The sequence below is a fragment of the Saccopteryx bilineata genome, chromosome 4, assembly GCF_036850765.1.
Source record: "Saccopteryx bilineata isolate mSacBil1 chromosome 4, mSacBil1_pri_phased_curated, whole genome shotgun sequence".
NCBI lineage: Eukaryota > Metazoa > Chordata > Mammalia > Chiroptera > Emballonuridae > Saccopteryx > Saccopteryx bilineata.
The window spans coordinates 290811530-290831160 of NC_089493.1; the positions used below are offsets into that span (position 1 = coordinate 290811530).

General features: G+C 51.5%; 1 protein-coding gene across 4 annotated transcripts in view; it reads right to left on the reverse strand.

Annotated features, from left to right (window-relative positions):
• The window catches only part of XPO6 (exportin 6), a 122283-nt gene that overhangs the window by 4964 nt on the left and 97688 nt on the right, over positions 1–19631 (reverse strand). For 3 of the 4 annotated variants that reach the window (XM_066275508.1, XM_066275509.1, XM_066275506.1), the window contains 7 exons: positions 16191–16335; positions 14572–14718; positions 13220–13409; positions 7343–7498; positions 6029–6143; positions 5690–5861; positions 1530–1691 (listed from right to left, as the gene is read on the reverse strand). In XM_066275508.1, the coding sequence (XP_066131605.1) occupies positions 1530–1691; positions 5690–5861; positions 6029–6143; positions 7343–7498; positions 13220–13409; positions 14572–14718; positions 16191–16335 (1087 nt within the window). The remainder of the gene's footprint in view (positions 1–1529; positions 1692–5689; positions 5862–6028; positions 6144–7342; positions 7499–13219; positions 13410–14571; positions 14719–16190; positions 16336–19631) is intronic. The other variant, XM_066275507.1, reaches the window with a different exon arrangement.

The window sequence follows — 19631 nt, forward strand, 5'->3', positions numbered from 1 at the left end:
TTCTTGAAGTCTGACACAGAGTGAAGTTCACCCTTTGGAGGCTCACCATTATGTAATCCTGGCCAACACACCCCGTTGTCCATCACAGAGGAAAGAGACCCAGAACTCCTCCCGCTCCTCAGAAACTCCCCTCGGGCCCCTTGCAGTCAGTCCGCCAGGCCCCAGCAACCTCCGCTGGGCTCCTGCCTCTCGAGGCACGCCTTCCCCACCACGGTCACGGCAGAGAACCACGCAGTACAGTCTTCTGCAGCTGGCTCTGTGCCTCCCCTACTGTAGGAGTCACCTGTGTTGCCACTTGTGTAAAAACACGTCCCCTTTTGTTGCTGGGTAGCAGGCCCTTAGATGCAGGTACCACGTTCATACATTGACCGGCTGACAGACATTTGAAATGTTTACAGCTTTTGGCAATTTTGGAAGAAGCAACTATAAACATCTATGTGCACGCAGTGTGAATATATGCTTTCATTTATCTTAGGCAAAAAGCCTCGAAGTGGAATTGCTAGATAACACAGTAAACATATGTTCAACTTCTTAAGACGCACCAAACTATGAGACAGATTTTCAAAGTGGCTTTTACCAGTACCGTCTACCGAATGTCTTAACAGCAAGGACAGAGGTTAAGAGGCAGGCAGAGGGGACACCAGTATCCAAAGCCCAGCCCACACGGGGTCAGCGAAGTGACTGAGGGACCCAGGAGGGTGCTGCTTCCCCAGACGCACCAGCACTCAGGGTGTGCTGGGCGGGGGCGGGGGAGCAGGGGGAGCCTGAGGGTGAGGAGGGCCAACCCCTCTGCTTCCCCAGGAGGAAAAGCGTGCCCTGAGAAAACACAAAGAAAACCTCCTACTTCCACCCAGACTGAGAACACAAAACTATACCACGAGTGCAGAACAAGAAAGCGCCTGAATGCAGCCACCCTCCAGCCGGCCAGCCCAGCGAGGGCGCCCAGCTCCCATGACACGCTGTGCTCGGCCCCCCAGGTGGCCACACCGGACCTGAGAGGGAGCGCTGAGTGTCGGGCAGGGCTCCTCCCAATACTGGACTGGCCACGTCATGGCTACAACATGCACCGCTGGGGCTTCCCTTCCGAGACTTCTCCGTGGTGAGCTTCCAGTCCCGAGCCCGGCGAGGGTGGTGCGGCAGCCCCCTCGCACCGGGACCACTGCTCACTGCTGCAGGCGCAGGGGGCTGACAGCCTGGCCTGCATGCGCACCAGCAACTCTGTGTGCCTCACTCGACCGCACAACGAACCCAGGACACAGGCAGTACTGTCCCCACTTACAGATGGAGAGACTGAGGTTCCCAGAAGTTAACTAACTTCACAGGTACCAAGAGGCAGAGCGGAGCTTCAGACCACCCCAGGGCTGCACCGACAGCACCTGCTGCAGTGGCCCCATCAGGGAAGTGGCACTGAGTACAGAGCAGCAGACCACGGACGGGGCAGACGGCTCGAGGACCCAGGCAGTGTCCTGAGTGAGGCCTGTGTATTCCCAATGGGGCCCAGGGCAGCCTCAGCCACGCTGCCCCCTTACCTGCATGACGGCGCTGAACTGAGGCTCGTTCTCCATCTGCTCCTCGGCGACCCCCCTCTGGACACTGGCCAGGACAGTGGACTTGAAGAAGTACCTCCAGTTGTGATGCAGAGTCCGGAAAAGGAGCTCGAACAGCTCAGCCTTCACGTCCGGGGAGGGGCGCTGTGGAGAGACACACAGACTCTCACACCTCCCTTCCTGCAGCCCGGGGAGCCGCCCACTGCCTGGCCAGAGCAGCAAAGGGGCCTGGATGCCTGGCAATGGCAAGCAGAGCATCAGCTGCCCATCCACACTCCTGTCCTATCAACCCTGGGGCCGGCAGTTCAAATAAGGGGTTCTTCTTGCCTGACCAAACAGTGGCACAGTGGATAGAGCGTCAGACTGGGACACAGAGGACCCAGGTTCAAAACCCCCAGGTCACTGGCTTGAGCATGGGGTCATAGACAACCCCACGGTCGCTGGCCTGAGCAAGGGTCACTTGCTCTGCTGCAGCCCACCACCCCTCTTCCCGGTCAAGGCACATATGAGAAAGCAATCAACAAATAACTAAGGAGACTAAGGAGCCGCAACAAAAAATTAATGCTTCTCATCTCTCTCCTTTCCTGTCTGTCTGTCTCTGTCACAAAAAAACAAACAAAAAAAACTCAAAGGGTTCTTCAGCACACACAGGGCCACACCTCAGACAGAATGCCTGGGTCGGAGCCAAGAGGCCTTTCTCCTGACGGAAGCACTCAGCTTTTCAAGCCAGACGCAGGCTTCTAAATGGAAGAACAATTAGGAACATGCATTTTCTCTTCAAAGAGCAGCTGATTTGATCTGTCCTATTGTGAGCGTGCTGTTTCTTTCCTGAGATAAACAAGCTGCCCAGCTAACCTGCCGATCTTACGCAACTCTGGACGCTGCAGACAGACAGTAAGCAGCCTTTGGAGCAGACCTGCCCTCTGCAGAACGGGGGTCTATGGAGGGGCACGTAGGAGCCACGGAGAGAGGGGCCCTCGGGGGGGGCAGGCCCTCTGGGGAGGCGGGGTGCGGGGCTCATGCCCTCTGCAGAACGGGGGTCTGTGAAGGGGCACGTAGGAGCCACGGAGAGAGGGGCCCTCGGGGGGGGCAGGCCCTCTGGGGAGGCTGGGTGCGGGGCTCATGCCCTCTGCAGAACGGGGGTCTATGGAGGGGCACGTAGGAGCCACGGAAAGAGGGGCCCTCGGGGGGGGCAGGCCCTCTGGGGAGGCGGGTGCGGGGCTCATGCCCTCTGCAGAAAGAGGGGCTGTGAAGGGGCACGTAGGAGCCACGGAGAGAGGGGCCCTCGGGGGGGGCAGGCCCTCTGGGGAGGCTGGGTGCGGGGCTCATGCCCTCTGCAGAACGGGGGTCTATGGAGGGGCACGTAGGAGCCACGGAAAGAGGGGCCCTCGGGGGGGGCAGGCCCTCTGGGGAGGCGGGTGCGGGGCTCATGCCCTCTGCAGAAAGAGGGGCTGTGAAGGGGCACGTAGGAGCCACGGAGAGAGGGGCCCTCGGGGGGGGCAGGCCCTCTGGGGAGGCGGGGTGCGGGGCTCATGCCCTCTGCAGAAAGGGGGTCTATGGAGGGGCACGTAGGAGCCACGGAAAGAGGGGCCCTCGGGGGGGGCAGGCCCTCTGGGGAGGCGGGTGCGGGGCTCATGCCCTCTGCAGAAAGAGGGGCTGTGAAGGGGCACGTAGGAGCCACGGAGAGAGGGGCCCTCGGGGGGGGCAGGCCCTCTGGGGAGGCGGGGTGCGGGGCTCATGCCCTCTGCAGAAAGGGGGTCTATGGAGGGGCACGTAGGAGCCACGGAGAGAGGGGCCCTCGGGGGGGGCAGGCCCTCTGGGGAGGCGGGGTGCGGGGCTCATGCCCTCTGCAGAAAGGGGGGCTGTGAAGGGCACGTAGGAGCCACGGAAAGAGGAGCCCTCGGTGGGGGGCAGGCCCTCTGGGGAGGCGGGGTGCGGGGCTCATGCCCTCTGCAGAACGGGGGTCTGTGAAGGGCACGTAGGAGCCACGGAAAGAGGGGCCCTCGGGGGGGGGGCAGGCCCTCTGGGGAGGCGGGGTGCGGGGCTCATGCCCTCTGCAGAACGGGGGTCTATGGAGGGGCACGTAGGAGCCACGGAAAGAGGGGCCCTCGGGGGGGGCAGGCCCTCTGGGGAGGCGGGGTGCGGGGCTCATGCCCTCTGCAGAAAGAGGGGCTGTGAAGGGCACGTAGGAGCCACGGAAAGAGGGGCCCTCGGGGGGGGCAGGCCCTCTGGGGAGGCGGGGTGCGGGGCTCATGCCCTCTGCAGAAAGAGGGGCTGTGAAGGGCACGTAGGAGCCACGGAAAGAGGGGCCCTCGGGGGGGGGCAGGCCCTCTGGGGAGGCGGGGTGCGGGGCTCATGCCCTCTGCAGAACGGGGGTCTGTGAAGGGCACGTAGGAGCCACGGAAAGAGGGGCCCTCGGGGGGGGGCAGGCCCTCTGGGGAGGCGGGGTGCGGGGCTCATGCCCTCTGCAGAACGGGGGTCTATGGAGGGGCACGTAGGAGCCACGGAAAGAGGGGCCCTCGGGGGGGGCAGGCCCTCTGGGGAGGCGGGGTGCGGGGCTCATGCCCTCTGCAGAACGGGGGTCTGTGAAGGGCACGTAGGAGCCACGGAAAGAGGGGCCCTCAGGGGGGGCAGGCCCTCTGGGGAGGCGGGGTGCGGGGCTCATGCCCTCTGCAGAACGGGGGTCTATGGAGGGGCACGTAGGAGCCACGGAAAGAGGGGCCCTCGGGGGGGGCAGGCCCTCTGGGGAGGCGGGGTGCGGGGCTCATGCCCTCTGCAGAACGGGGGTCTGTGAAGGGCACGTAGGAGCCACGGAAAGAGGGGCCCTCGGGGGGGGCAGGCCCTCTGGGGAGGCGGGGTGCGGGGCTCATGCCCTCTGCAGAACGGGAGTCTATGGAGGGGCACGTAGGAGCCACGGAAAGAGGGGCCCTCGGGGGGGGCAGGCCCTCTGGGGAGGCGGGGTGCGGGGCTCATGCCCTCTGCAGAAAGAGGGGCTGTGAAGGGCACGTAGGAGCCACGGAAAGAGGGGCCCTCGGGGGGGGCAGGCCCTCTGGGGAGGCTGGGTGCGGGGCTCATGCCCTCTGCAGAAAGGGGGGCTGTGAAGGGGCACGTAGGAGCCACGGAAAGAGGGCCCTCGGGAGGGGGCAGGCCCTCCGTGGAGGCGGGGTGCGGGGCTCATGCCCTCTGCAGAAAGGGGGGCTGTGAAGGGGCACGTAGGAGCCACGGAAAGAGGGGCCCTCGGGAGGGGGCAGGCCCTCTGGGGAGGTGGGGTGCGGGGCTCATGCCCTCTGCAGAAAGGGGGGCTGTGAAGGGGCACGTAGGAGCCACGGAAAGAGGGGCCCTCGGGAGGGGGCAGGCCCTCTGGGGAGGTGGGGTGCGGGGCTCATGCCCTCTGGGCCTGCCTCCTCTTTCCCCCGCAGCTGGGATTCTGGAATGGAGAGGGGCGAGGAACGCGGGCTCAGCAATATTTTCTAATTTGACCAAAAATCTCCAAGTCACTAGAATGCATAACAGGTCGTGTTACTCTGGATGTCTCTGTAGAATTCGAAGTCACAGGCCCACCTATATTTAACCCAGGCTGACTGAGATGAAACTGAGACCAGAGTGCACAAGCGTCCATGGCGGGAATCCGCCCAAGCCCGTGTGTATTAATGCTGCAAAGCAGCCGGACTCCTTTCAACCCTGACTTGGGTGGTTAAAACGGTTAGCTCTTATCTCCGTAACTATTACAGACACGTGGTTAAACCTATACTTGTTCTGGGCTTGTCGTGCTGGTGTCTGCCGCCTTTCCTAGAACAGGTCAGCTTTGACACACTGAGAACTTGCCTCCACTCTTGAGATCATGAGTGTTCTCGACAGGAAAGTGAGCACATTTGTTACGTCTACTGTGAAAACTACACATTCACCATGGGAGGCTGACCTTACCAGCCAACCCTGATTACACTAGACTAGTTCTAATTAATTCCAACCCCGATATAAGAATATTGCTGTACCAAGCTAAAGGCATTCTATTCTTTCTTGGAAAATACTACTTTACAAAGAAGGTAAAAGAGCTAACAAATCAGCTTTAAAACAATCTTTCTTCCTTGATATTCCACTCCCTGCCCAGTGGGCAGCAGCCGGGGCCCGGCCGCCTCTTGTACCTCGGCAATGATGGGGTACACCTGCTCCATGCACAGGGAGAGGATGCTGGGCAGGAAGGGCTTGAACACCTGGCCGGGCTCCTGCACCACCACCTGCAGGATCTTCAGGAACTTCTCGACCACCCGGCAGCCAGTGCTGCCCTCATGCAGGATACTCTCGGCTAGCTGCTCTCTGCGGACAAGAGAAACCACACAGTAGCCACGGCACGCTGCTCGGGGGCCAGCAGGAACAGCCACTGAGACAAGTGAAGAGCATGAGCACACACTGCCACACCCCGGAGCCAGGTGCTACCACTTCTCACTCGAAGTTTGAAAACCGTGGACAGCAGGTGCGGTTACCTGGTAAACATGTTGAGGAAAGTCTGTATGATCTGCTCGGTGAAAGGCACACCCATCTGGACTCTAAGGCCTCGAAACAAAGTGAGGAAAAAGCTCAGCATCTCATCAGTCACATCTGGACAAAAGGACAAAGCAGACAGACGATCAGCGGCACGCACCGGGAGCTGCAGAAACCCTGGACTCGATGGCCTTCCTCCTGCAGCCTGCACTGCCATCTCTCCCGAAGGCGTGCTGCTGCAGGAAGGTCCCCAACGCCATCAGACCCAGGGACGGAGAGTGGGACATGATGAGGACATGGTGACAACACTGCTCCGCTATGGTGAGCCGGGCCTCCCTCCCAACACAGCCCGGCCACGGGCAGAGGTGTCACTGCAGATGGATTTCTGCACACACACTGATGGAACTATTATTCAGTTGAGTCAACCCTTAAGTGCTTTAGCGATTTCTCTCTCTGACCAATCAACCCTGAAGCTGGAACTGTCAGGGGTTAAGTGGCTCAAAGTACATAATGAAGGTGCTGCGTGGCCCCAGTCTACTAAATGCATTCATTTCAGAAAATATTGGTTATTTTTAATGTGATTCCACTTCCAGATCTAAACAATCACCTTATATGAACTCTGCTTACAAAATGCAATCAGTGAATTTTTGCTAAAAAGCCCCCAAGGCCCTGGCCAGACGGCTGAGTGGACAGAGCTGTGACCCAGCGTGCTAGAGGTCATGGGGTCCGACCCCGGGTCAGGGCACTTATGAGAAACAATCAATGAGTGCACAACTAAATGAAACAGATAAGCGAAACAACTGATGCTTCTCTCTCTCTCCCTCCTTACCCCCATCTCAAATCAATGGGGGAAAAAAACCCAATAGTTTTCCTGTAAGACTGACAAGACTCCTACTGTAAACGCTCTCACATTCATCCACAGAACTAAAGAGAGCCTCTATCGGTGATGGTGACAGTGACAGAGCGGGGTGAGGGGCATCATCCTAACACCCGCCTTGCCATCTATAAATCAACAGCACTATGGCAGAAAGTTCTGTCGTTCACAGTGCCCCAGTACTCAGCCATTTATGTCCCACACTGAGAGAAGGCAGAGCCTCCAAACTGAAAAAGAGGCAAGTAACTCGGTGCCACCTGACACAGGTGTGAGCCCACAGCGAGGTTCCATGGGGCCTGGGCCCCGGACTCCCCACATAACGCGCTGCCCTCGGCCCTCAGTGTCCAGGCCTGCACTGCGGACCCCGCGTGCTCTAAGAGCCGCGCAGCCACTCTGGCCCTTGGTGGCACCCCCATCAGGGAGGTCGGGGGCCAGCTCCTACCTGACTGATGAATAAAAGCTGGGAAGAGGGCCAGGGAGACCTGAACGGACTCCTGCAGTGAATGGTAGCAGATCTGTCGGGACTTGGTGGACTCCCCGGAGATGTTCTCCACGATATCTTCTAAGACACTAAGTGTCTGGTGGATAATCACTTTGGCTGCAAATAAAGATTAAGTTGCATGTTATGACTTGTCTGAGGATCAAGAGGAGGAAGAGGGACACAAAGGAAGAAGAAATCTGCAGATATCCAGAGGACAGTAACAGGAATCTCGCTCAAGGAACAGTCTCTCCCTGAGTTCATTCTCTCTGTCTCCTTTTCTTCCTTCCTTTCTTTTTCCCTTCTTACTGCCAGAACTCCAGCTGCCTGCTCAGTTTTCCCCCCTCCATTCTGCTTCTATCCACAGTAACAAGTCCACAGAGAAGAAAAGATCAAATGCACCCTCAGATTGGGTGCCTTAGACTTAAGACTTTAAAATGGTGAACAAACTGGTAAGAAAATAAGTGTCACAGATAATTACCACAGGCAAGGACACACACAGATCAAACACTCTCCAACTCCAAGTATGACTCTAGCCCCCGGTCTCACACAGCACCTGCCGTGTGCATCAGGAAAATAAACACAGAGAGCCTCACTTCAAAACGGTGTCGGGAAGCCCTGAAGGGGAACTCCCATGGACCGCTAGCCGCAACTTGCATAACCAGCAGAAAGAAGCATTATCTCGACAAGGGAGGTCATTTTTCATTTTTCATATAAGAATTTCAGCTCCTGCTTTTAAGAAAAAAACAGAAAGATCCCTCCCTGCCCAGAAACAATGCACTGTCATTTTCAGCGAAGGAGAAATGGCCACAACCTCAAACTCTTGTTCTGCCCACAATGAAGCTGCCCTGCCCTCTGTCTCTTCGAACTTGCCAGTAGCTCGCGACATCTTGCTTATCCCAGACTGCAATTCTGTTATTCCCGGATAAATCCATTTTGCTGGTAAATACTGGCAATTTTATTTTCAAGGTGACATTACAGGATGTCAGAAGTGGGATCAAAGGAGACAAACCTCTGAGGAACTAACCAAGCCTGGAAGTGTGCGAGGCGCCCACTCGGGCCACCCAGGCTCTCCACTTCCATGAGCATGAGTTGTCTTGTTCCCTGTGGTTAAGTCCATCAGATGCCAAGCTCCCTCCCTTCCACTGAGCTCTTCTGATTTTATTTGGGACCTATTTAAAGGTCTTATCCTTCTGTTTCTATCAAACATTGCCTTTCTGGTGAGTGTTCTTTCTGTTTGGAATTACAATGGCCACTCTGGGGAACCTTTAAGTTAGCCCACCTGAAGGGGCACCCTTGAGAGAATTCCAAACCTCTCAGAGACAATGGAATACATCCATTGGTTGGCAAGCAGAAGCTTCTACAGGACAAAATAACTCCAAAACAGCTCTAAGAAGGATCCTCACAGCATGCAATTTCTTTTCTTTTTTTGGGGGGGGGGTATTTTTCTTAAGCTGGAAACGGGGAGGCAGTCAGACAGACTCCCACATGCACCCGACCGGGATCCACCCGGCACGTCCACCAGGGGCGACGCTCTGCCCACCAGGGGGTGATACTCTGCCCCTCCAGGGCGTCGCTCTGCTGTGACCAGAGCCACTCTAGCGCCTGGGGCAGAGGCCAAGGAGCCATCCCCTGCGCCCGGGCCATCTTTGCTCCAATGGAGCCTTGGCTGCGGGAGGGGAAGAGAGACACAGAGAGGAAGGAGAGGGGGAGGGTGGAGAAGCAGATGGGCGCTTCTCCTGTGTGCCCTGGCCGGGAATCGAACCCGGGACTCCTGCGTGCCAGGCCGATGCTCTACCACTGAGCCAACCGGCCAGGGCCTGCAATTTCTTTTTAATCTTTAATGTAGGCCCTAGCTGGTTGTCTCAGTGAATAGAGCATCAGCCCGGCATACGAACATCCTGGGTTCAATTTCTGGTAGGGCACACAAGAGAAGCGACCACCTGCTTCTTTCCTCCTCCCTCTTCCTGTCTCTCCCCCTTCCTCTCCTGCAGCCAGTGGCTAACTGGTTCGAGTGTTTGGCCCCAAGCACTGATATTAGCTCAGATGGACTGAGCACATCAGCCTCAGGTGCTAAACATAGCTTGATTGATTCAAGCATCAACCCCAGACAGGGGTTGCCAGATGAATCCCAGTCGGGGCACATGCGGGAGTCTGTCTCACTATCTCCCCTCCTTTCACTTAAAAAAAAATCTTTAATATAAAACTTTACCCACCTGAGCAGGTAGTCTTAACTTAGTCCATCTGCCAGAAACACAATTTGGGTCCAACTATTCCTTTGAGTTTTATGCCTGACTCATGGCTAATATTCTTAAAAATTTATCCATGTCTGGCCCTGGCCGGTTGGCTCAGCAGTAGAGCGTCAGTCTGGCGTGCAGGGGACCCAGGTTCGATTCCCGGCCAGGGCACATAGGAGAAGCACCCATTTGCTTCTCCACCCCCAACCCCTCCTTCCTCTCTGTCTCTCTCTTCCCCTCCCGCAGCCAAGGCTCCATTGGAGCAAAGATGGCCCGGGCGCTGGGGATGGTTCCTTGGCCTCTGCCCCAGGCGCTAGAGTGGCTCTGGTCTCGGCAGAGCGACGCCCCGGAGGGGCAGAGCATCGCCCCCTGGTGGGCAGAGCGTCACCCCTGGTGGGCGTGCCGGGTGGATCCTGGTCAGGCGCATGCGGGAGTCTGTCTGACTATCTCTCCCCGTTTCCAGCTTCAGAAAAATACAAAAAAAAAAAAATTTGTCCATGTCTATCTGTATTGTCTATATATGTATGTAGTATGTGTAGAGAAATTGAAACAAGAACCAAGATTTATTCACAAAAATGTACAAGTGAAAAACTAAAAGCACTATTAAATATATAATAATAGAATAGGTATATAAATTGTGGTACTTCCATAGGCTAGGATATTATAAAGCAATTAAAAACGCTTTCAAAAAGATAGGGACAATGTGGTAAAGAGCAAGGATCTGGAGCCATTCAGTCCTACGTCTGCCTTCTGCCCCCAACTCTTTCTCTTTGACCCCAAGCAACGTACACCTGTCAGGCAGGGGGCACCTTTGCAATAAAGACTGGCAGACCCCACCTGGAGCAACGCAATAGGAAGTACCTATCACTACATACGTGCTCTTCCTGCCAAAACCTGCTAGAAGCAATCAGAACAAGATTACAGGAAATTCTACCCAAAAATACAGGCCTGGACTCTTCAAAAATACCAAGGCAGTGGAAAGGAAAAACCAGGATGCTTTTCTGTACTAAGAGACTGAAGAGATGTAGCAACCAAATATAACACATGGCCCTTGATCAGATCCTGGATTTCTGAAAGCAAAACAGGACATTTTGATAACAACCAGGGGAAATCTGGACATGGTCTATATGTTAAATGACATTATCATAAAAATATTACACAGCTTGGTTGTGTTAATGATGTTTTGGTGATATAAGAGAATATCTTGTTCTCAAAGGTAAAGTTTAAATACTCAAGAATAAAGTGCCAATGTCTGAAACTTACTTTAAATGCCTCAGTTAAAAAGCATGTGTGATATACTCTGGTTTCTCTTCAGATCACATAAATCTTTCGTCTTTCACTAAAAAGCATGTGTGAGTGGGGGAGGACACAAATGTGGCAAACTATTAACAATTGGTGAGTCCTGGTGAAAGATACACAGATGTTCAATTTCTTATTCCTTCAACTATTCTGATGGTGTGAAAAATTTTCAAAGATGAAGTTGGGCTAAGAAAAACTTTCCAGCCCTTCAGCTGATCTCTTGGAGAACAAGGCTAGTAAGACACACCTCACAGAACTATAGGGAAGAAGACTAAATGAAATAATGTATCAAGTCCTCAGTCCAGTGCCTGGCACACAGTAACACTCAACAAACATTACCTACGTTTTTAATGATATCCACTGTGGAAAGCATTCATGCGGTTCAGCTAACAGGTCTGGCCCGTGGTGGAGTCACACCCGCCACGCCCTGAGGTTAAACCCTGGCTGTATAACCATACACTCTGGACAATGAAGCAGGAGTGGGAATGTCGCTAGGTGTTACTTCCAGAAGAGAGCCTATCCCAGTGTGAGCACAAATAAAAATGGGTCCTCACAGGCCAGGTCTGTGAGTGACTAGAATGAGCAGATTCTCCCCAAACCCTGACCAGAGGTGGACATGTGGTATTAATAAGAGATCAATTTTTCCTGCATTAAGCCACTAAGCTTTGGGTATGATCTGTGACACAGAGCATAACCTAGCCAATGCTGACTGATACAGGACATGTAAGACAAAGTGAGAAGAGAAAACCATTCAACTTTCTAAAACATGGTTCTATAATAGCTGTGTGTAACCCCTGGGCAAATTATTTAGTTTTCCCATACCTTAGTTTCTTCACGGATAAAATCAGGATAATTCAGAGCACCTAACTCATAAGGCTGATATGAGAAGTAAATAAATCACTAAGTACTGAATGTACAGCACTCAGGATCAGACACCAAATGCTGACAGCTGGCGCTGCAGAGCCAGGTCTGATGACAGACAGATCACTAGGGCAAGTGTGCCCTCAGAGAGTCAGCCATTCTTATTCGACTACAGAACTAATTAAATGTATTTAAAAATAGAAAAAGACAAGATAATTAAAATGGTTACTTTGGTATTTTACTTTGTAAAATACCAAAACTGGTGAGATTTGTTTCCCTTCTTTATACCATTCCAATATTTCTGTACAATAAGTGTAAGTTAATGTTCCAATTATATATAGAAGCAATGTTTTTCTAAATGTTGAATATTTATTACCTTTTCTAACATTTCATAAAGCATTTTTGTTAACATTCTATAAATGATGTCAGTCAATAATGTCCCTTTGTTTTCTTATTAATATGTAAAAAGAAGTTGTATTTTAAAAAACACATATATAATTATTTCAGGGAGGATTTTTAAACAAACCTGATACCTTCTAGTTGAACTATTTTCTCTTAATTTTTTCTTCTGCTTTAATATAAACAATCAATTTAACATGCCAATTGTGAAATATCAAGCTCTTTCAAAGCCTCCGAAATATTTGTTATTTGGAGAAAGGTTAAAAACGGTTTCAGCCCTGGCTGGTTGGCTCAGTGGTAGAGAGTCGGCCTGGCGTGCAGGAATCCCGGGTTCAATTCCCAGCCAGGACACATAGGAGAAGCACCCATCTGCTTCTCCACCCCCCCCTCCTTCCTCTCTGTCTCTCTCTTCCCCTTCCGCAGCCAAGGCTCTATTGGAGCAAAGTTGGCCCGGGCACTGAGGATGGCTCTGTGGCCTCTGCCTCAGGCGCTAGAATGGCTCTGGTTGTGACAGAGCAACGCCCCAGATGGGCAGAGCATCGCCCCCTGATGGGCGTGCCGGGTGGATCCTGGTCGGGCACATGCGGGAGTCTGTCTGCCTCCCCATATCCAACTTCAGAAAAATACAAAAAAAAATGGTTTCAAAAGATAATTCTTCAATTCTTTTCCCTAGTGTGTACAGGTGCACAGCTTGCTTGATTACGCAAGTATCTGAAATGGATTGATAATCACCGTAGGATTTTTTTATCCACAGAAGACACCATCAATAGTGACTTCAATAAGTGTTTTTTCTTATTTTTTACACTTTAAATAAAAGCAGGGGCATCCCGCATTCAGGAAGCAGGTCCAACTGATGTGTTCACTGAATTCCATGGGTAAACGGGTCTATCCCCACCACCCCGTCGGATTCTTCCATTAGCAGCTGCGTGCCTACGGACAGATCAGTTCACCTCACGAGCCTCAGATGCCTATCTCACCTGCCATGAAAGAAGACCCGTGCCGCCCTGCCTATCTTCCGGGGTGTCCCTACCTCGGGGCCACTTACTATCATCCTGCGGCATCTTCCTCTGCGGGGGCACAGCGCTGGGTTTCAGGTTGCGGTAGTCCCGGGAGAGTGCGGAGATGAGGCTGGCGTGGTTGATGGAGCGCATGGGCCACTGCTGCTCAGTCTCGGGGAGGTTTGGCCACGGAAGGAGCAGGATGTTAGAGAGGGCTCGACACACCAACACCTGAGCCTGGAGGAGACCCCAAAGGCATCCATCATGAGAAGTTCAGGAGCAGCAACAACAGAGCACCCACTGCCCTCACTGAGCTCAGGCCTCCGGGCTCCAGTCTCAGAACCTGGACCTGGGGCTCTGGTCCAACTTGAAGGCAAGCCAGCGAGGAAGAAGCCACTGCAGCAGTAACACCACGCCTGGGTCTAGCACCCCCTAGGCGGCCTCTGAGGACTGCCGGCACCACCACTCCCCCGCTAGTCGGGCCAGAAGCGCTGGAGGGCGAGCTCAGACACTGCAGACACTGATCTCCCGGCTCTGCTCCGGCCCCTCCCACCCTCCTAGGATGCTCAGGCAGTGCGGGTAAGAGAACTCCTCTAATCCACGTGCCCGTGGCCCTGGTCAGAAGCAATGCATCAATCAATACACATCGGGGTGCCCTTAAGTAACTGCTCTGACTAGGGCCCTGTTTTATTTCTAAACTTCTAACATGAGCTTCCTGGAGGACTTTAAGAGAATACACTTTATCTGAAGTGTCTCAACTCTAATAAAACAAGCAAATAACAACAATAAAAAGACTGTTTTACCAAAAAAATGCAAAGACTCTCAACACCAGCCCAAGTCACCAGCTCTCAAAGCAGCACAAGCTTCATCACAATAAATAAATTCAGTTTAAAAAAGAGGCAGCACAAGCTGTCTGTGTGTATTAGGAAGAACTAAGGCTGCGACAGTGCCACATGTGTAAGAAAGCCACCTATGAGAGCCGAAGTCACTGGCTCGACCCTGAGGTTGCCAGTTCAAGCCCCAGTCAGGACACATGAGAGAAGCAATCAATGCGTGCACAACTATAGAGGAACAATGAGTTGATACTTCTCTCTCTCACCCCCTTCCTCTTCCTCTCAAAAAAAAAAGGGACAGAGGGAGGGAGAGAAGGAAGGAGGAAGGAGGGAGGAAGGAAGGGAGGAAGGGAGGAAGGGAGGGAGGGAAGGAGGGAGGGAGGGAGGGAGGGAGGGAGGGAGGGAGGGAGGGAGGGAAGGAGAGAAGGAGAGAAGGAGAGAAGGAGAGGGAGCCATCTTCAGCATGGCCCACATACTCTGCATGCAGAAAGAACAGCCAGACTATTCTTCCTCAGCTTCCCTGAGGCTGAGACACACTGGAGCACAGGGGTTAACCGGGGCCTCACCTTGTCAACAAGTCGCTGGGCAGAGGCATCGGTGATTCTGTTGAATACCTTCTGCACTGAGGGGATGCTGATCAGAAAGACGGGCCTCACGGTGGTGGCCAGTGAGACCAGGAGGTGGCACGCAGAGAGCAGCAGCTTGTCTTGGACCTGAGGGAAGAGGACATGTCAGCTCTCTACATCCCCTGTGAGGCTCTTCTTAGAAGAACTTTGATGAGGCAACCATAAGCCAAGTGTGGTTCTTGGCTGCCAAACTGCACCACGGAGGCTCAATCCTAAAGGAGGTTTCCCATGGTGACGCCCATCAAAAGGCATCCCCCTCTCTGCCATGTCCACACCTCCTGTCCTCTGGTCAGGGTCCACCTCTAGTTCCTCCTGTTCATAATCACCAGCATCTCTGAACTCAGTCACTTTTCACCTCAGGAATCTGTGCTGGACCCTATCAGCTCCTACATCTCTCGCTCTCGGCCCCACCTCTGCACTCCATCCATCACGCCAGACTCTCCTATCTCCCTCACCTCAACATGCCCACCAAAAACTTGATTCGGGTACCATTACATCCTTTTCAAATTAGTAAAACAGAAAGTTTTTTACAGACAGGACCCACTGCTGCTAAGGCTGGGAAATCAGCACAGGGAGGGGGCAGAAGCATACAGAATTGTTTAGGAATAAAACACTACTATAATTTCCTACAAACACAAAAACATCCCTAACCTGTAACTCTATAATCCCACTTATTTCAAGGAAATTACCTAAAAGGATCAAGTTACATTTGTAAATACATGCTTTTCAAAAGTATTTGTAATGACTTTTTTCAAATGGCACTACTATAAGCCCAGCAATGAATGGCTAAGTAAATCATGAAACACAAATTACAAACACAACAGAAATTTATAGAAAATAATACATTACCTTGGTAATAGTGGCAGAGAATGCTATGTATGATTAAAACCACTTTAAAAAAAGCATGTATATGCTCTAATGATACAAGCTGGGCTTCTTGGAGAACAATCTAATAGAACCTATCAAAGTTTACATGGATACAACCTTCAACCCAGTGATCCCACCTCCAGCAATGCATCCTACAACAATCTAATTCTCATCAGTAAGAAAATGAAGATACAGCTCCACTACAGAGTAACACTGGGCAGTTTGAAAGCTACAGATGCAGCTCTACACATGGACAGGTCTCCAGAGCCTGTTGTTAAGCAGAAGCGGTATCTCCAGCTATCTATAAACTTGTAGTTCTGTACGTAAAACAAGAAACCTGTCCGGAGAACATATACCCAACTGTTGACAGTGCTTACTGTGGAAAGGAAAATGTTTTGGAGGAAGGGATTAAAGAGAACTGTAACTTTTCAGTCTATAAATATGAACCATATTTGACTTTCACAATAAGCATGTATTCGTGTGGGACTCAGAGAAATAAAAATATAAAGCTGTACTTGCATTTCTGTAGATAACACCTAAAAAGGAGAGATGAAATGTACGCAGCTGTATTCCGGAGGTAAGGATTATGGGGCTAATGCTATGGAGTCCTCTGACTTAAGAATTAAGTGAGTATACGGACACAGGACGGACACAGAGTTGGATAAAAGGTAAAGCCTGTGCTGTTTCCAGACCTTAGTGCTGATCAGAGGTGTGACTGCGTCCATGGTGGTGGAGATGAGCGTGACAAACTGCTGTGTGCTCTGCCGGTGAGCTTCACTGCAATACTGTGCTAACCAGTGGGAGTAAGCCTGCAGGGCAGCCAGGGACTGCGCATGTCTGCAAAAGGGAGACAAGATACGGTTTTAAAGGTTACAGTCAGAGTACATTAGCATAAGTGTGTTTCCACAGGAGGTAAAAATTCCATCCACTGCATTTCCTGTTTCAGGATCCATCCCACAGCATAGAAATCACTTACTTGCTCGTATCAGACCTAAACACTGAAACCCATCATCTATTGCCGCCACCGCCCAGAATACACAAGGCACTAGTGGATGCCCATCGGCTCTTAGTCAATCTTTCTGTGACACACATAAGCATCACTGAGAGAGCGATACATAAAAAAACAGAACTAAAGAACTTAAGTGAGCCCTGGCCGGTTGGCTCAGCGGTAGAGCGTCGGCCTAGCGTGCGGAGGACCCGGGTTCGATTCCCGGCCAGGGCACATAGGAGAAGCGCCCATTTGCTTCTCCACCCCTCCGCCGCACCTTCCTCTCTGTCTCTCTCTTCCCCTCCCGCAGCCAAGGCTCCATTGGAGCAGAGATGGCCCGGGCGCTGGGGATGGCTCTGTGGCCTCTGCCCCAGGCGCTAGAGTGGCTCTGGTCGCAACATGGCGACACCCAGGAGGGTCACAACATGGCGACGCCCAGGATGGGCAGAGCGTTGCCCCCTGGTGGGCGTGCCGGGTGGATCCCGGTCGGGCGCATGCGGGAGTCTGTCTGACTGTCTCTCCCTGTTTCCAGCTTCAGAAAAATGCAAAAAAAAAAAAAAAAAAGAACTTAAGTGATAACATGTTGACTTTGAAACCATAAAAACATAACATCCATAGCTGTACACCAGGGCACAGACAACTACCAGGTATAATAGCTTTCTAAACAAGCTTTGATGTTAAGACTCTCCAGTTTAAGTTCCATCATACCATACACTATACCTGGATAGGAGATAATTTTAAAGGTGGCAAAGACTATTTGGTTTCTACCAGTCAGAAATTCATCAAAGGTAAGTCTTAAAGTGAGGCAGCTGTCTTAGAGCGTATAAACTCCACACCTAATAAACCTAAATGTAATTTCTCCTTGTCCTATAACAAGTAATCTGTGATACTTTGATACTATGTAAGTACACTGCTCCCCAATAAACCCCCATGGTTCTGTCTCCCATTGTAGGTCCCTGCTTAAATTATTACATTGGTGACTGGCAAGTTGGTGATTTTTCTAATTCTATCTAATTCCTCTGCTGTTCATTAGCTGTCGTTCTTCTGTAAAAAAAAAAAAAAAAAAAAAAAAAGACCTTTCCCTGCCCCTTCATTACTTAAAATCACTATGAACGCAGGGATTCTTATATTCAATGTAAAATCCATTAGCATCCGTATTCTTTCTTTACGATCAAATCATCAAGTCTGGCTAGGAAAATTCCTTTCAAGCTAGTCCCTGTGTCCTTTTCATATGTTCCTAACATTCACTGAGCACATCCCTCATTACTGACTCAATTAAGACTTTCTAGGATAACCCTGCCCCAAACTTGGAACATTCTCCAAGGAGCTCTGGTCCCTTTTAGTGGAGAATGTACTTTAGAAACCAAGAGCCTGGGTACCAAGGGTAGCACTGCTACAGGAAGTCACTAGGATATAGGCAGGCACCACTTTAAAATCAAACTTAGGGCCCTGGCCGGTTGGCTCAGCAGTAGAGCATCAGCCTGATGTGTGGAAGTCCTGGGTTCGATTCCCAGTCAGGGCACACAGGAGAAGCGCCCATCTGCTTCTCCATCCCTCCCCCTTCTCTCTCTCTCCTTCTTTCTCTCCTCCTTCCACAGCAATGGTTCCGTTTGAGCAAGTTGGCCCTGGGCACTGAGGATGGCTCCAAGGCCTCTGTCTCAGAAGCTAAAACAGCTCAGTTGCCAAGCACTAGAGAAATGGCCCCAGATGAGCAGAGCATGGCCAGGTAGGGGGCTTGCCAGGTGGATACCAGTCAGGGTGCATGTGGGAGTCTGTCTCTCTGCCACCCCGCCTCTCACTTAATTTAAAAAATCACAATTAGCATCAACAGTTATAGGGCAAATCATCTCAGCTGCCTCCAAACCTGATGCAAGAGGAAGGACACACATCATCTCTGTAGCAATCTTGCTAAGAATGCTTAGCCTCAATCTATCACTACAGTAGAAAAACAACTGACAAATTCAAATTTTTATGTATTTTCCCCTTTACTATAGGTGTGAACTTTTTCAAAATAAAAAGTTAGGTAACAAAAGGTACTAAATACCTTAAAGTAAGAAAAGACAGGTATTTGGAGTTTAAAATGCATAGTGACCAGGCAATTATTTTGCATTTTATATTTAGAACCCACTGATTCCTGTATTTTAGTTGTAAGTACTAAGGAGAAAGAACATCTAAGTCTGCCCTTTGGAATCTAAGAATTTCAATCCATCAAATTTATAGTGCTCTTTAAGGCTGAAGGGAGGGCTCTCCAAATTCCTGAAACTGTGCAAGCTTTTGTTTATGAGCGAATCAGCATTTTCAGGAGAAGCTTTACAGCTTTCTTTAAATTTTCAAAAAGGAAAGCAATATTTTTAAAATGTAAACAACCATAGTAGAAAAGACTTTCTTTATACATGTATCTAATTTGCAACTCAAGAATGTTCTAGAACAGAGTTTTTCAACCAGTGTGCCATGAGACATGGTCAAGTGTGCCGTGGGGAAATTAAACATGGAGCCCCAAACTACAGCACGTGAGGCTATTTATCCGGCCCGCCGCCAGCCGCCTCCATCCGAACATAAACATTCCCCTCACAATCCCTCCAGCTATCAGCGACAGGAAGAGTGGAGGCACAGGGAACGCTCACTGACCAATCACCTTCTAGGATTCATCCCGACCACTAGAGATGAACCAATAGTAGGCCGCCTCTCATCCACACCCAGGAAGGTCCTGCTCGGGCTGCCGTGCACTTGTCATTGTGTGGCTGCAGCGAGTAGTTGAAGCTGCTACTTCTCCCCATGGTCCCGATTTCTAATCCTGGTCAGGACTGGAGGTAAATGTTGCCACCACTAGATGAAGCTTCAGCCTCAGCTGGTTATGTCTATCCTGATGGTGTATCTAGATATTTGACCTTTTTCTTTTTAAAAGAGGCCCCGCAGAGGGTGATATACAATGCATCACAATGTTATCTAACTTTAAAGCTAAAGTTTGCTGATCTTCCTTTGGACAGTTTTTGGTTATCTGTTGCCAAGGAGTTCCCCATTCTGGCCAACAAAGCTATTTTGACATTGCTCCCGTTTTCAACCACATATCTATGTGAGCTGAGCTTCTCAAGCTTGACTGTGATAAAAACTAAAAACAGAGAGAGACTGAGACCTGTTGAGGAAG